We start from the raw sequence: 18,530 nt of genomic DNA on the forward strand, positions 1-18,530 counted from the left end.
CGAAATGCATAATCTTTATAATTTATGGAAGAATACAGTACATACTACAGCACAATCACCCACAGTTCACCCCATACTACAACACAATCACCCACAGTTCACCCCCTACTACAACACAATAACCCACAGTTCACCCATACTACAACACAATCACCCCATACTACAACACAATCACCCACAGTTCACCCCATACTACAACACAATAACCCACAGTTCACCCCATACTACAACACAATCACCCCATACTACAACACAATCACCCACAGTTCACCCCCTACTACAACACAATAACCCACAGTTCACCCATACTACAACACAATCACCCCATACTACAACACAATAACCCACAGTTCACCCCATACTACAACACAATAACCCACAGTTCACCCCATACTACAACACAATCACCCCATACTACAACACAATCACCCACAGTTCACCCCATACTACAACACAATCACCCCATACTACAACACAATCACCCACAGTTCACCCCATACTACAACACAATCACCCACAGTTCACCCCATACTACAACACAATAACCCACAGTTCACCCCATACTACAACACAATCACACACAGTTCACCCCATACTACAACACAATCACCCACAGTTCACCCCATACTACAACACAATCACCCACAGTTCACCCCATACTACAGCACAATCACCCACAGTTCACCCCATACTACAACACAATCACCCCATACTACAACACAATCACCCACAGTTCACCCATACTACAACACAATCACCCACAGTTCACCCCATACTACAACACAATAACCCACAGTTCACCCCATACTACAACACAATCACCCACAGTTCACCCTATACTACAGCACAATCACCCACAGTTCACCCCATTCTACAACACAATCACCCCATACTACAACACAATCACCCCATACTACAACACAATCACCCCATACTACAACACAATCACCCACAGTTCACCCCATACTACAACACAATCACCCCATACTACAACACAATCACCCCATACTACAACACAATCACACACAGTTCACCCCATACTACAACACAATCACCCCATACTACAACACAATCACCCACAGTTCACCCCATACTACAACACAATCACCCCATACTACAACACAATCACCCACAGTTCACCCATACTACAACACAATCACCCACAGTTCACCCCATACTACAACACAATAACCCACAGTTCACCCCATACTACAACACAATCACCCCATACTACAACACAATCACCCCATACTACAACACAATCACCCCATACTACAACACAATCACCCCATACTACAACACAATCACCCCATACTACAACACAATCACCCACAGTTCACCCATACTACAACACAATCACCCACAGTTCACCCCATACTACAACACAATCACCCACAGTTCACCCCCTACTACAACACAATCACCCACAGTTCACCCCATACTACAACACAATCACCCACAGTTCACCCCATACTACAACACAATCACCCACAGTTCACCCCATACTACAACACAATCACCCCATACTACAACACAATCACCCCATACTACAACACAATCACCCCATACTACAACACAATCACCCACAGTTCACCCCATACTACAACACAATCACCCACAGTTCACCCCATACTACAACACAATCACCCCATACTACAACACAATCCCCCACAGTTCACCCCATACTACAACACAATCACCCACAGATCACCCCCTACTACAACACAATCACCCACAGATCACCCCATACTACAACACAATCACCCACAGTTCACCCCCTACTACAACACAATCACCCACAGATCACCCCATACTACAACACAATCACCCACAGTTCACCCCATACTACAACACAATCACCCACAGATCACCCCATACTACAACACAATCACCCACAGTTCACCCCATACTACAACACAATCACCCACAGATCACCCCATACTACAACACAATCACCCACAGTTCACCCCATACTACAACACAATCACCCACAGATCACCCCATACTACAACACAATCACCCACAGTTCACCCCCTACTACAGCACAATCACCCCATACTACAACACAATCACCCACAGATCACCCCATACTACAACACAATCACCCACAGTTCACCCCATACTACAACACAATCACCCACAGTTCACCCCATACTACAACACAATCACCCACAGTTCACCCCATACTACAACACAATCACCCACAGTTCACCCCATACTACAACACAATCACCCCATACTACAACACAATCACCCACAGTTCACCCCCTACTACAACACAATCACCCACAGTTCACCCTATACTACAACACAATCACCCACAGTTCACCCCATACTACAACACAATCACCCACAGTTCACCCTATACTACAACACAATCACCCACAGTTCACCCCATACTACAACACAATCACCCACAGTTCACCCCATACTACAACACAATCACCCACAGTTCACCCCATACTACAACACAATCACCCCATACTACAACACAATCACCCACAGTTCACCCCCTACTACAACACAATCACCCACAGTTCACCCTATACTACAACACAATCACCCACAGTTCACCCCATACTACAACACAATCACCTACAGTTCACCCCATACTACAACACAATCACCCACAGTTCACCCCATACTACAGCACAATCACCCACAGTTCACCCCATACTACAACACAATCACCCCATACTACAACACAATCACCCACAGTTCACCCCATACTACAACACAATCACCCACAGATCACCCCATACTACAACACAATCACCCACAGTTCACCCTATACTACAACACAATCACCCACAGTTCACCCCATACTACAACACAATCACCCACAGTTCACCCCATACTACAACACAATCACCCACAGTTCACCCCATACTACAACACAATCACCCACAGTTCACCCCATACTACAGCACAATCACCCACAGTTCACCCCATACTACAACACAATCACCCCATACTACAGCACAATCACCCACAGTTCACCCCATACTACAGCACAATCACCCCATACTACAACACAATCACCCACAGTTCACCCCATACTACAACACAATCACCCACAGTTCACCCCATACTACAACACAATCACCCACAGATCACCCCATACTACAACACAATCACCCACAGTTCACCCCATACTACAACACAATCACCCACAGTTCACCCCATACTACAGCACAATCACCCACAGTTCACCCCATACTACAACACAATCACCCACAGTTCACCCCATACTACAACACAATCACCCACAGATCACCCCATACTACAACACAATCACCCACAGTTCACCCTATACTACAACACAATCACCCACAGTTCACCCCATACTACAACACAATCACCCACAGTTCACCCCATACTACAACACAATCACCCACAGTTCACCCCATACTACAACACAATCACCCCATACTACAACACAATCACCCACAGATCACCCCATACTACAACACAATCACCCACAGTTCACCCCATACTACAACACTATTACCCACAGTTCAACCCATACTACAACACAATCACCCACAGTTCACCCCATACTACAACACAATCACCCACAGTTCACCCCATACTACAACACAATCACCCACAGTTCACCCCATACTACAACACAATCACCCACAGTTCACCCCATACTACAACACAATCACCCACAGTTCACCCCATACTACAGCACAATCACCCACAGTTCACCCCATACTACAACACAATCACCCACAGTTCACCCCATACTACAACACAATCACCCACAGTTCACCCCCTACTACAACACAATCACCCACAGTTCACCCCCTACTACAGCACAATCACCCACAGTTCACCCCATACTACAACACAATCACCCACAGTTCACCCCATACTACAACACAATCACCCACAGTTCACCCCATACTACAACACAATCACCCACAGTTCACCCCATTCTACAGCACAATCACCCACAGTTCACCCCATACTACAACACAAACGCCCCATACTACAACACAATCACCCACAGTTCACCCCATACTACAGCACAATCACCCACAGTTCACCCCCTACTACAACACAATCACCCACAGTTCACCCCATACTACAACACAATCACCCACAGTTCACCCCATACTACAACACAATCACCCACAGTTCACCCCATTCTACAGCACAATCACCCACAGTTCACCCCATACTACAACACAATCACCCACAGTTCACCCCATACTACAACACAATCACCCACAGTTCACCCCATACTACAACACAATCACCCACAGTTCACCCCATTCTACAGCACAATCACCCACAGTTCACCCCATACTACAACACAATCACCCACAGTTCACCCCATACTACAACACAATAACCCACAGTTCACCCCATACTACAACACAATCACCCACAGTTCACCCCATACTACAACACAATCACCCACAGTTCACCCCATACTACAACACAATCACCCACAGTTCACCCCATACTACAACACAATCACCCACAGTTCACCCCATACTACAACACAATCACCCCATACTACAACACAATCACCCACAGTTCACCCCATACTACAACACAATCACCCCATACTACAACACAATCACCCACAGTTCACCTCATATTTTGTTCTATAGGACCCCATTTGTTGAACTCAATCTGGTTTTTATCTCTGTTTTGAACCGCTAGGCATCATCGGCTACGCCCCGTATGTGACCAAGATCGTAGAGCAATGGAACCTTCACGAGAACGATGACGACCAGCTGTTCTACACCAAAATATACCTGGACCCTCAACAGAGGGTGAGTGGTGGTCCTGTGTGGCTCTAGCAACGCTGGCGGTCGTATACTAAAATGTCATCACTCACGGTATTGTAAATCACATGCTAAAACTCTGATATACCTGGAACTTTTCTATAGGGTAAATGCTCTGGAATGTGCTTCGGTATTTACATTATTGCAGTTCCTCCGGTTGTTGTGTTGCCTGGGTATTACCGCCACGCCAGAATGAGTCATGACCGCGGTAAAATTACACGTGACCGTGGAGTTTATGTTGAATCTCCTCTTATGGATTCTGGACATGTGTCGGTAGTACCCAACTCGCTAACGAGCATCAGGTCTCTAATGGCCTGATACTCAGGGCTCTATTGTCCCTCCATCAGGTCCTAATGGCCTGGTACTCAGGACTCTATTGTCCTTTCATCAGGTATTAATGGCCTGGTACTCAGGGCTCTATTGTCCCTCCATCAGGTCCTAATGGCCTGGTACTCAGGACTCTATTGTCCCTCCATCAGGTCCTAATGGCCTGGTACTCAGGACTCTATTGTCCCTCCATCAGGTCCTAATGGTCTGGTACTCAGGGCGCTATTGTCCCTCCATCAGGTCCTAATGTCCTGGTACTCAGGGCTCTATTGTCCCTCTATCAGGTCCTAATGGCCTGGTACTCAGGGCTCTATTGTCCCTCCATCAGGTCCTAATGGCCTGGTACTCGGGGCTCTATTGTCCTTCCATCAGGTCCTAATGGCCTGGTACTCAGGGTTCTATTGTCCCTCCATCAGGTCCTAATGGCCTGGTACTCAGGGATCTATTGTCCTTCCATCAGGTCCTAATGGCCTGGTACTCAGGGCTCTATTGTCTCTCCATCAGGTACTAATGGCCTGGTACTCAGGGCTCTATTGTCCCTCCATCAGGTCCTAATGGCCTGGTACTCAGGACTCTATTGTCCTTCCATCAGGTACTAATGGCCTGGTACTCAGGGCTCTATTGTCCCTCCATCAGGTCCTAATGGTCTGGTACTCAGGGCTCTATTGTCCCTCCATCAGGTCCTAATGGCCTGGTACTCAGGGCTCTATTGTCCCTCCATCAGGTCCTAATGTCCTGGTACTCAGGGCTCTATTGTCCCTCCATCGGGTCCTAATGGTCTGGTACTCAGGGCTCTATTGTCCCTCCATCAGGTCCTAATGGCCTGGTACTCAGGGCTCTTATTGTCCCTCCATCAGGTCCTAATGTCCTGGTACTCAAGGCTCTATTGTTCTTCCAACCACTTTGACATCAATGCTAACGCAATCTAAAATCACATCAACCAGTATCGCGCTTTTTACAACTCACCTCACTGCGATGATCGATTTGAAGAAAAAGGTTTAACAACAGCTTGAAACTGAGTGGAGAACGTGGTTGTTTTTATGTTGTTTCGAAGCCAAAAATGATGAGCCCAAGCCAAAAATAAACTGAATTAAAATGACGATTGTGACGTTTTACAATACATAGCCTACTGCATATTACTCACGGCAGAGACACATACATCTAAACTGATTTACGATCTCTTTGGTACATAATTGGTCTAGCCTATACTCCAAAATTAAACACATTTGAGTAATCACCTTTGAGTGTGGATAAACCATTATGCATACTGGATGGACTGGTTACCTTGTGCTACACTCCTCAATGTCTATCCACAAATCTGGGAGAGGACGTACAGCCCTGGGTGATGCTTTTGTTTCATGGATTGTGCAGGGCGGCGTACTGTTAGCTAACAATTCTAGTGAATTTGCATTTGATTCGTCTAGGGATTTGTTTAATGTTTTCATAATTAATAGGCTGACATATCAAATTCCACCTTTAGCTATACAGAATATCTCCCCACCGTACGTTCTCCTCCTCTCTCTCCTTTATTCCGTTCTGGAGCACTCAGAGGGGCTGTCAACAGTTTAGTGGAATATGTTTCGTTATGAAAACATGTTACTATCAATGTTCCTGAACATATTTCACTTGGTTTCCCAAATGAAGCACTGGTTAGTTGCAGGAATAAGGTTGGAGAGCCCATGGCATACAGAGTTAGCTGCAGGAACAAGGTTGGAGAGCCCATGGCATACAGCGTTAGCTGCAGGAACAAGGTTGGAGAGCCCATGGCATACAGAGTTAGCTGCAGGAACTAGGTTGGAGAGCCCATGGCATACAGAGTTAGCTGCAGGAACAAGGTTGGAGAGCCCATGGCATACAGAGTTAGCTGCAGGAACTAGGTTGGAGAGCCCATGGCATACAGAGTTAGCTGCAGGAATAAGGTTGGAGAGCCCATGGCATACAGAGTTAGCTGCAGGAACAAGGTTGGAGAGCCCATGGCATACAGAGTTAGTTGCAGGAACAAGGATGGAGAGCCCATGGCATACATAGTTAGTTGCAGGAACAAGGATGGAGAGCCCATGGCATACAGAGTTAGCTGCAGGAACAAGGTTGGAGAGCCCATGGCATACAGAGTTAGTTGCAGGAACAAGGATGGAGAGCTCAGGGCATACAGAGTTTGGGCAGAAAATCACCTGTCTGGCTGTGAGAGCCCCTCACACAGTTGGGATGGTGTTCTTCGGCTTGCAAGCATCCCCCTTTTTCCTCCAAACATAACGATGGTCATTATGGCCAAATAGTAAAATTTTTGTTTCATCAGACCAGAGGACATTTCTCCAAAAATAATGATCTTTGTCCCAATGTCAGTTCAGAACAAATTCCTATTTTCAATGACGGCCTACCAAAAGGCAAATGTCCTCCTGCGGGGACGGAGGCTCGGATTAAAAATAAAATAAACATTTTGGACAAAAGACACATCATGACAAGAGAGACAACACAACAGTACATAAAGAGAGACAACACAACACTACATAAAGAGAGACCTAAGACAACAACATAGCACGGGAGCAACACATGAAAACACAGCATGGTAGCAACACAACATGACAACAACATGGCAGCAGTCCAACATGGTAGCAACACAACATGGTAACAACACAAACATGTTACAAACATTACTGGGCACAGACAACAGCACAAAGGGTACGAAGCTAGAGACAACAATACATCACGTGAAGCAGACACAACTTTCAGTAAGAGTGTCCATGATTGAGAATTTGAATGAATAGAGGGCGATAAAACTGGCCAGTTTGAGTGTTTGTTGCAGCTCGTTCTAGGCGCTAGCTGCAGCGAACTGAAAAGAGGAGCGACCCCCTCTGCTGTAAACGGGACATACTGAAATATCGCATCTGATGTTGAATTCACAGACGCCAGCGCATCAGGCTGTAATTTCATAAAGTAGATGAATCAACTGTTGACTTGTTTAAACTCGCTTGTGTCCTATTCGGCCCGCGGGCCTTGTGTTTGACACGTGTGCACTAGCCTATTGTCCACGTTGCGACTGACTTGTGACACTAGCCTATTGTCCACGTTACGACTGACTTGTGACACTAGCCTATTGTCCACGTTACGACTGACTTGTGACACTAGCCTATTGTCCACGTTACGACTGACTTGTGACACTAGCCTATTGTCCACGTTACGACTGACTTGTGACACTAGCCTATTGTCCACATTACGACTGACTTGTGACACTAGCCTATTGTCCACGTTACGACTGACTTGTGACACTAGCCTATTGTCCACGTTATGTCTGACTTGTGACACTAGCCTACTGTCCACGTTACGACTGACTTGTGACACTAGCCTATTGTCCACGTTATGTCTGACTTGTGACACTAGCCTATTGTCCACGTTACGACTGACTTGTGATCATCGCCCCTTGCTAGTCTGATTGTATTGACATTTCCAGCCTTAACTACAGTCGTCCATTTTCATAAAAAAATATGGAGAAATTGTAACTGAAACAGTTCATCACAAATGTGTTGAGGCAGCAAACAAGTTATGATTTACAACCTGACAGCAATATGTTTTAGGGACTGCCAAGACATGTATTGGTGAATTATATGAATCATGAACGGCATCCATCTATTCTGACAGCTATGCCTTAGTGTACGTCATGGAATGTTCAGTCACACGGAACCAAATTTTAAAACCTCTTTATAAAGTTGGTTTTGAAGCATGACCTGGGAAGTTGATATCTTGGACTGATATTGAGGAATGTACTCAGTGTAGACATACCTGGACCCTTTACAGAGGGTAAGTGCTGTAAGTACTGTGTTACAGAGGGTTAGACTCCCAGTTATCATGGTGTCATGATAACTGGAAGTCTAACCAGGGTTGTTATCCCACCGCATGTCCTCATAAAAATGCCTGAAAACACATCACACCCCAGAAGACAAACCGATTAAAATAACCAGATGATTTCACTTGTCATTTTTATTTCAATGTTCTTTATGTTGTTTTTTTCCCAGGAGAGTTTGAACATGACTTTGGACCACAAGTCTCAGATTTTCCAGAACTTAAATGGAGCAATCGGTGAGTTGCCACAGCCCTTATTAGGGGAGAATGGGGTATGGGGTAGGTTTAGAATGGGGTAGGTTTAGAATAGGGTATGTTGTGCCATCTTGTACCTTCAGCATCACTCCGTCAAGGGAAAAAATTGTGTTCTTTCTAACAATGATATCTACATATATTTCATGATGTTGTGTTGTCCCTGGAAATAATCAGAATGGATTTAAACATAACAGGTTTGTTTCTTGGCACAACACACACCCCGGGTATGGGGTAGGTTTAGAATGGGGTATGGGGTACGTTTAGAATGGGGTATGGGGTACGTTTAGAATGGGGTATGGGGTACGTATAGAATGGGGTATGGGGTAAGTTTAGAATGGGGTATGGGGTACGTTTAGAATGGGGTATGGGGTACGTTTAGAATGGGGTATGGGGTAGGTTTAGAATGGGGTATGGGGTACGTTTAGAATGGGGTATTTTGTACGTTTAGAATGGGGTATGGGGTAGATTTAGAATGGGGTACGTTTATAATGGGGTATAGGGTATGTTTAGAATGGGGTATGGGGTAGGTTTAGAATGGAGTATGGGGTAGGTTTAAAATGGGGTATGGGGTACGTTTAGAATGGGGTATGGGGTACGTTTAGAATGGGGTATGGGGTACGTTTAGAATCGGGACAGGGTAAGTTGAGCCATCATTGGGTAAGTAGGTGATGGTATCTTGTGATGGTGCTGGTATGTTAAAGTTTAATTCATGGAATGGGGGTGTGGTATATTGTAAATCTGAAATGTATTCCTACATTCAGTTGTAGATCTTTCTGTTCAATATCACGTAACCTTTCATTTCGTGACCAGTTGTCTGGGACAGGGATGTTATTTCGATGTGCCAATTCGTAGGCAAGTTATCTGCATTTGACGTTACTGAGCTCATGAAACTGGTCTGCGAGATGTTTTGATCTGTTTATCAAGCTCAGACTCCATGTCATCAGACCTCGTGTTCCTCTGCTACTCTGTCACGGCCTCTCTTCACAAAGCTCCTTGTTTGTTTTATTTTAGTTCATGCACCTCGGCAGAGTCATTCTGTCAATTTCTTCATTCCTTGCTGCTGCTCTAATGGACTTGTTCCCTTCTCTCACTTCCTCGGCTGCTCTCAGGAATCTCAAGGGGGGCCAGACACCAGCTCGTTTTACGTTTGTTTACGCAGGACATGATGATGTCTGCCCCAAGGCCATTGGCTCAACTTACGATGATGTCTGCTCTGTACCAATAAAAAGGCTCCATCTTGAGTTCAGAGACATGACACACTGCAAAATACTATGCATATCACATCATGCATAAAACTGACAGAATGTAATCATCATTTGTATGGGGTGTGTTGGCCATTGGCTCAACTTACGCCATGGCCATTGGCTCAACTTACGCCATGGCCATTGGCTCAACTTACCCCATGGCCATTGGCTCAACTTACCCCATGGCCATGGGCTTAACTTACCCCATGGCCATTGGCTTAACTTACCCCATGGCCATGGCTCAACTTACCCCATGGCCATGGGCTCAACTTACCCCATGGCCATTGGCTCAACTTACCCCATGGCCATTGGCTCAACTTACCCCATGGCCATGGGCTCAACTTACCCCATGGCCATTGGCTCAACTTACCCCATGGCCATTGGCTCAACTTACCCCATGGCCATGGGCTCAACTTACCCCATGGCCATTGGCTCAACTTACCCCATGGCCATGGGCTCAACTTACCCCATGGCCATTGGCTCAACTTACCCCATGGCCATGGGCGCAACTTACCCCATGGCCATGGGCTCAATTTACCCCATGGCCATGGACTCAACTCACCCCATGGCCATTGGCTCAACTTACCCCATTTTATTTGTCACATCCACATGGTTAGCAGATGTTAGTAATGGCTGTTTAACAGTCTGATGGCCTTGAGAATGAATCAGTGTTTCAGCATGTTAGCCCACACAGCTACAAGGATGACCTGTCATGGTTTACAGCCTCCTAGTTATAGAGACCCTAACTGATTTACAAAACATTTGACTTTGGTAAAAGAAAACAAGCACGATAAAACCTTTTACACAATACTCACCCCATGGCCATTCATAAAGTATTCAGGTTTCTTTTTTCCACATTTTCTTACATTAAAGCCTTATTCTAAAATTGATTAAATGTGTTTTTATTTCTGATCAATCTACACACTATACCCCATAATGACAAAGTGAAAACAGTTTTTTATCTTATTTATTTTTTTAGCAAATGTAATACCAATAAATAAAATAAATGCCGTATTTACTTAAGTATTCAGACCTTTTGCTATGAGGCTTGAAATAGAGCTCAGGTGCCTCCTGTTTCCATTGGTCATCCTTGAGATGTTTCTATAACTTGATTGGAGTCCACCTGTGGTAAATTCAACTGATTGGACATGATTTGGAAAGGCACACACCTGTCTATAGAAGATCCCACCGTTGACAGTGCACGTCAGAGCAAAAACCAAGCCATGAGGTTGAAGGAATTGTCTGTAGAGCTCCGAGACAGGATTGTGTTGAGGCACAGATCTGGGGAAGGGTACCAAAACATTTCTGCAGCATTGAAGGTCCCCAAGAACACAGTGGCCTCCATCATTCTTAAATGGAAGAAGTTTGGAACCACCAAGACTCTTCCTAGAGCTGGCTGCCCTGCGAATGTCACTCTGACAGAGATCTAGAGTTTCTCTGTGGAGATTGGAGAACCTTCCAGAAGGACAACCTTCTCTGCAGCACTCCACCAATCAGGCTTTTATGGTAGAGTGGCCAGATGGAAGCCACTCCTCAGTAAAAGGCACATGACAGCCCACTTGGAGTTTGCCAAAAGGCCCCTAATGGACTCTCAGACCATGAGAAACAATATTCTTTGGTCTGATGAAAACAATATTTAACTCTTTGTCCCGAATGCCAAGCATCACATATCTGAAGGGAACCTGGCACCATCCCTACTGTGAAGCATGCTGGTGGCAGAATCATGCTGTGGTGAGGTTTTTCAACGGCAGGGACTTGGAGACTAATCAGAATTGAGCGAAAAATTAACAGATTGAAGAATGGAGAGATCCTTGATAAAAACCTACTCAGCCTGGGGCAAAGTTTCACCTTCCAACAGGACAACGACCCTAAGAACACAGTCCAAGAAATTTAGGAGTGGCTTCGGGACAAGTCTCTCTATGTTCTTGAGTGGGGCAGCCAGAGCCCGGACTTGAACCTGATCGAAATCTATGGAGAGACCTAAAAATAGCTGTTCAGCGACGCTGCCCATCCAACCTGACAGAGCTTGAGAAGATCTGCAATAGAAGAATGGGGTAAACTCCCCAAATGCAGATGTACCAAGCTTGTAGCGTCATATCCAAGAAGACTCGAGGCTGTAATCGCTGCCAAAGGTGTATTTAAAAAAAAAGTTCTACAATTGCAAAAAAAGTATAAAAAACGTTTTTGATTTGTCATTTTGGGGTATTGTGATGTCATTTTGGGGTATTGTGATGTCATTTTGGGGTATTGTGATGTCATTTTGGGGTATTGTGATGTCATTTTGGGGTATTGTGATGTCATTTTGGGGTATTGTGATGTCATTTCGGGGTATTGTGTGTAGATTGATGAGGGAAAAAAGCAATTTAATCCATTTTAGAATAAGGGGGTAACAACAGAATGTGTATCAAGTCAAGGGGTCTGAATACTTTCCGAATGCACTCGTTTGGCTTGGTGAAAATCTGTTTTTTGGCCCTAACTCGCTTACCACTTTTTCCATGTGGTTTTCTCCTTCACAGACTTCATGAAATGATGACCTCTTCCTAGATATTTTGTCAAATTATACATCTTGTGTGTGGTTTCCTAGAAACAATGGGTGGCTCAACTACCACTTTGGCTCATTTTACCCCTCTATCCCCTGCTGTAAACTGTTTCCAGGAGTCTCTGTCTTTGAAACTCTCAGCTTTCTGGAGTCTCGGTTTCCTATCTCCAGCTGATGAAAATTACACTCAGGAAAAGTATTTATAGATTTTGGAATTGTACCAATCTGTAAAAACAACTTTAGCATTTTTACAACCTTATTTCACAGAGATTACATTTATTAGACAGTTACTGAGTTCTGTTTTGTGCCAGTGACTGTGTATTGAGCCAAAGAGCCAGACAGAGTCCAGACAGAGTCCAGACAGAGTCTTGTGACAGCCAGATAAATAAAGAGTTGAGATCATGTTTAGATACTGTAAGGCCCCAGTAGCGTAATATCAACCCTGTTCTTCTGTGCTCCTGTCTCTCCCTAAAGACGAAGTTCTTCTGAAGTTTGGAACGGAGAGAGTACGAGTCAGAAACACCGTGTACGACACACTGCCAGTGGTCGTCCATGGAAACGCCAACACCAAAGTGAGTAAGACATTATTCATGTTTGAACATGCTGGGAACCATCCACGGTAAAATCCGCTGTTCAGGTGTCTGGGTCCAGATCCATGACCCCAGTTCAAAAACATGTATAATCACTGTTTCAGCCTTGTTGAATTATGTCAGTGTTTCACAATGCTTTATTGTAGTTGGAATGAAAAGATGCAACCCTCCCCAGAGCTGCCTGGAAGGCTGGTGTTCAGGCCAACTTTCTGAGGTTCCTGTCCAAATAGCTGTGCTGAAACATCTCTAGAGTTAGGGATTCTACGTTGGAGGAATAGTTGGGATTCTTTAGAATCTGTGTGGGGGAACTTCACTGGAATCCAGCCAACATTCGGTGTCACTCCCTCCTCGTCTCTACCTCACTCCCTCCTTTCTCTCTCTCTCTACCTCCCTCCTTTCCTCCTCATCTCTACCTCCCTCCCTCCCTTCTCTCACTGCATCCCTCCCTCCCTTCTCTCACTACATCGCTCCCTCCCTTCTCTCACTACATCCCTCTTGATCACATCCTCCATCTTATCTCTCCCTCCACCCCCCTCTCTGCAATTTAACTTTTCCCTCCATCCAACCCTCCCTCCCTCCCTCCCTCCCTCCCTCCCTCCCTCCCTCCCTCCCTCCCTCCCTCCCTCCCTCCCTCCCTCTATCCATCCAACCTTCCCTCTCTCTCTCTCTCTCTCCCTCCCTCCCTCCCTCCCTCCCTCCCTCCCTCCCTCCCTCCCTCCCTCCCTCCCTCCCTCCCTCTATCCATCCAACCCTGCCTCTCTCTCTCCCTCCACCCCTCTCTCTGCAATTTAACCTCTCCCTCCCTCCATCCATCTCTCTGTCTGTCCGCCCTCCCTTCTCCCTCTCTCTGTCCACCCCCCTCTCCCTCTCTCCGTACCAGTACTATAACACTGGGTCAGTGAGTCCATAGCAGGATGTCTGGTAAATTCAGAAATCATTCTCCTGGGGATGCACTGAGTCTGGAACCAACAGAACCCAGAACATCTTCTACCCCCAAGCTATAAGACTGCTAAATAGTCTGTGTAGCTATTGGTTAACTATTTACCTATATGCATTGATCCTTTTTGCATTAATTCTTTAGACTCGTCACTTTATCCTACCTATATGTAGATATCTACCTCAATTACCTCGTTCCCCTGCACATTGACTCTGTATTGGTACCGGCCTGATGAAGTGCCTGGGCAGACCTGTCATCACACAGAACCTTGTAAATGTACCAGCAGGGGCGGCAGGTAGCCTAGTGGTTAGAGTGTAGAGGTGGCAGGTAGCCTAGTGGTTAGAGTGTAGAGGAGGCAGGTAGCCTAGTGGTTATAGTGTAGGGGCGGCAGGTAACCTAGTGGTTAGAGTGTAGAGGTGGCAGGGTAGCCTAGTGGTTAGAGTGTAGAAGTGGCAGGTAGCCTAGTGGTTAGAGTGTAGAGGTGGTAGGTAGCCTAGTGGTTCGAGTGTAGAGGTGGCAGGTAGCCTAGTGGTTAGAGTGTAGAGGCGGCAGGTAGCCTAGTGGTTAGAGTGTAGGGGCGGCAGGTAGCCTAGTGGTTAGAGTGTAGAGGAGGCAGGTAGTCTAGTGGTTAGAGTGTAGGGGCGGCAGGTAGCCTAGTGGTTAGATTGTAGAGGAGGCAGGTAGCCTAGTGGTTAGCGTGTAGGGGCGGCAGGTAGCCTAGTGGTTAGAGTGTAGAGGTGGCAGGTAGCCTAGTGGTTAGAGTGTAGAGGTGGCAGGTAGCCTAGTGGTTAGAGCGTAGAGGTGGCAGGTAGCCTAGTGGTTAGAGTGTAGAGGTGGCAGGTAGCCTAGTGGTTAGAGTGTAGAGGTGGCAGGTAGCCTAGTGGTTAGAGTGTAGAGGAGGCAGGTAGTCTAGTGGTTAGAGTGTAGGGGCGGCAGGTAGCCTAGTGGTTAGAGTGTAGAGGTGGCAGGTAGCCTAGTGGTTAGAGTGTAGAGGTGGCAGGTAGCCTAGTGGTTAGAGTGTAGAGGTGGCAGGTAGCCTAGTGGTTAGAGTGTAGGGGCGGCAGGTAGCCTAGTGGTTAGAGTGTAGAGGAGGCAGGTAGCCTAGTGGTTAGAGTGTAGAGGAGGCAGGTAGCCTAGTGGTTAGAGTGTAGAGGAGGCAGGTAGCCTAGTGGTTAGCGTGTAGGGGCGGCAGGTAGCCTAGTGGTTAGAGTGTAGAGGTGGCAGGTAGCCTAGTGGTTAGAGTGTAGAGGTGGCAGGGTAGCCTAGTGGTCAGAGTGTAGAGGTGGCAGGTAGCCTAGTGGTTAGAGTGTAGAGGTGGCAGGTAGCCTAGTGGTTAGAGCGTTGGACTTGTAACTGAAAGGTTGCTAGATCGAATCACCAACCCGACAAGGTAAAAATCTGTCGTTCTGCCCCTGAAAAAAACTTAACCCACTGTTCCTAGACCAGTTAACCCACTGTTCATAGGCCGTCATTATAAATACGATTTTTTTTCTTGACTGACTTGCCTAGTTAAATAAAGGTAAAATAAATAAAAAAGTAGCTTTTGGGAACAGTGAGTTAAGGTCAGGTTAATGGTTAAAGGCCTAACTTAACGACCTGTCACAAAGTAACCGGCAGGATCAACACAACAGTTGATGTGGATTCACTTGAAATGAAGTCTAGTTTAGTTGCACCTGAATGACATCTGTTGTGTGGTTGTTGTCGTCAGACGAGGTAGAGCGGGGAATCCCTGGCTTACAATGATTAGAAACACACGCTCGTACACACACACACACACACTCACACACACACACACACACACACACACACACACACACACACACACACACGCACACACACACGCACACGCACACACACAGAGTTCACCTCCAACAGTTCTATTATGTACCAGAGAATCTGTTGTTGTTTAGCCAAGACATGGATCCCAACACTAGTACTGTCGTCAAAATGCTCCCACGTGTGTGTGTGTGTGTGTTTTGCTATGGGGATATCTATGATTGTATGATGATGAATTTCACTCTGGGGTTCAAACTGCTGTCAGATAGACACTAGTGAGTAGGCTGAATAATATTTAAAGCTATATTCCTCCTCTTCTCCTTCTCTTATTCTCTCCTCTTCTCTTCTCTTCTCTTCTCCTTCTACGCTGAAGCTAAACCTGCCCAGCTGCTAGTGATCTATCTATACAGTATGACCTGCCTAGCAGCTAGTGATCTATCTATACAGTATGACCTGCCCAGCTGCTAGTGATCTATCTATACAGTATGACCTGCCTAGCTGCTAGTGATCTATCTATACAGTATGACCTGCCTAGCTGCTAGTGATCTATCTATACAGTATGACCTGCCTAGCTGCTAGTGATCTGTCGATACAATATGACCTGCCTAGCTGCTAGTGATCTATCTATACAGTATGACCTGCCTGCCTGATCTGCCTAGCTGCTAGTGATTGACTTCAGAAGGGAGAATAATTACCTCTACTCCTCTCCTGTGACCTGTCTGTGACCTCTCAGTCCAGACTGGCATTCCTACAGACCAATTGTGCACTGCTCAGAGGTAATGCACTGTGTAAGGAACAGAGCGCCATTTTGGATGCCGCCAATTGAACATACTACCACAGTAAATCACTAGTAAACACAGACGACCACCGAACACCAATGTGGAATATACTGTTATCTTGATACTATATGGAACTTTGCTGCAACAAGGACAAATCAACATGACATGATAATGGGGTTTGTTGAGGATTCATGATTCCATCTATTTGTTCTTTTTTCCCCCAGATGTATTTGAACTATCTAGGAAACTACATCCCCAACGCCTGGAACTACGAGAGAGGCTGTGGTGTCTGTGACCACAACATGGTGGATTTGTCTCAGCTCAAAGTGAGTGAACCACACAAATTCACATTTCCTCATCTTCTCTCCTTCTACTCCTCCTCTTCCTCCTCCTCCTCTTCCTTCTCCTCCTCTTCCCTCCTCTACTCCTCCTCTTCCTCCTCCTCTTCCTTCTCCTCCTCTCCTCTTCTTCTTTATTCTCCTCCCCTCCTACTCTTCTTCCTTCTCCTCCTACTCCTCTTCCCTTCCCTCCTTTCCTCCTCTCCTCCTCCTCTTTCTCTTCCCTCTCCTTCTCCTCCTCCTTCTCTTCCTCCTCTCCTCCTTCTCTTCCCTCTCCTCCTCTCCTCCTCCTCTTCCTCCTCTCCTCTTCTCATTCTCCTCTCCTCCTCTCATTCTCCTCTCCTACAAATATCATTGTAAATACAACCCATATTTATGTTGATTTATTTTCCCTTTTGTTCTTTAGCTATTTGCACATCATTACAACACTGTATGTTGTATACATAATATGACATTTGAAATGTCTTTATTCTTTAGGAACTTCTGTGAGTGTAATGTTTACTGTTAATGTTGGTTTATTTAAATTTTAATGTCATTAAATTATCTATTTCACTTGCTTTAACAATGTTAACATATGTTTCCCATGCCATTAGAGCCCTTATATTGAATTGATATAAAGAGAGAGAGAGCTAGAGAGAGAGTGATGGAGATGTAGAGAGAAACACAGAGACAGAGAGATACATATAGAGACCTAGAGGGAAAGAAAGAGAGAGATTGAGTGGTGAGATAAGACATATCACATGCTTCTCTCTCTCTCTGCCTCTCTCTCTCTGCCTCTCTCTCTCTCTGACTCCCCCTCTCTCTCTGCCTCTCTCTCTCTGCCTCTCTCTCTCTCTGCCTCTCTCTCTCTGCCTCTCTCTCTCTGCCTCTCTCTCTCTCTGCCTCTCTCTCTCTCTGCCACTCTCTCTCTGCCTCTCTCTCTCTCTGCCTCTCTCTCTCTCTGCCTCTCTCTCTCTGCCTCTCTCTCTCTGCCTCTCTCTCTCTGCCTCTCTCTCTCTGCCTCTCTCTCTCTCTGCCTCTCTCTCTGCCTCTCTCTCTCTCTGCCTCTCTCTCTCTCTGCCTCTCTCTCTCTATCAATTCAATTCAATTCAAGGGGCTTTATT

The 18,530-nt window shown here is 45.9% G+C and overlaps 1 protein-coding gene across 2 annotated transcripts in view; it reads left to right on the top strand.

Moving 5' to 3' along the window:
* Positions 1 to 18,530, top strand: part of plod2 (procollagen-lysine, 2-oxoglutarate 5-dioxygenase 2) — a 115,637-nt gene that overhangs the window by 54,677 nt on the left and 42,430 nt on the right. For both annotated transcript variants that reach the window (XM_036934661.2, XM_036934659.2), the window contains exons 5-8: positions 4,681 to 4,793; positions 9,143 to 9,206; positions 13,482 to 13,579; positions 17,314 to 17,415. In XM_036934661.2, coding sequence (XP_036790556.2) covers positions 4,681 to 4,793; positions 9,143 to 9,206; positions 13,482 to 13,579; positions 17,314 to 17,415 — 377 coding nt within the window. The remainder of the gene's footprint in view (positions 1 to 4,680; positions 4,794 to 9,142; positions 9,207 to 13,481; positions 13,580 to 17,313; positions 17,416 to 18,530) is intronic.

The sequence above is a fragment of the Oncorhynchus mykiss genome, chromosome 11 (assembly GCF_057628025.1).
Source record: "Oncorhynchus mykiss isolate SJ-2025 chromosome 11, ASM5762802v1, whole genome shotgun sequence".
Classification (NCBI taxonomy): domain Eukaryota; kingdom Metazoa; phylum Chordata; class Actinopteri; order Salmoniformes; family Salmonidae; genus Oncorhynchus; species Oncorhynchus mykiss.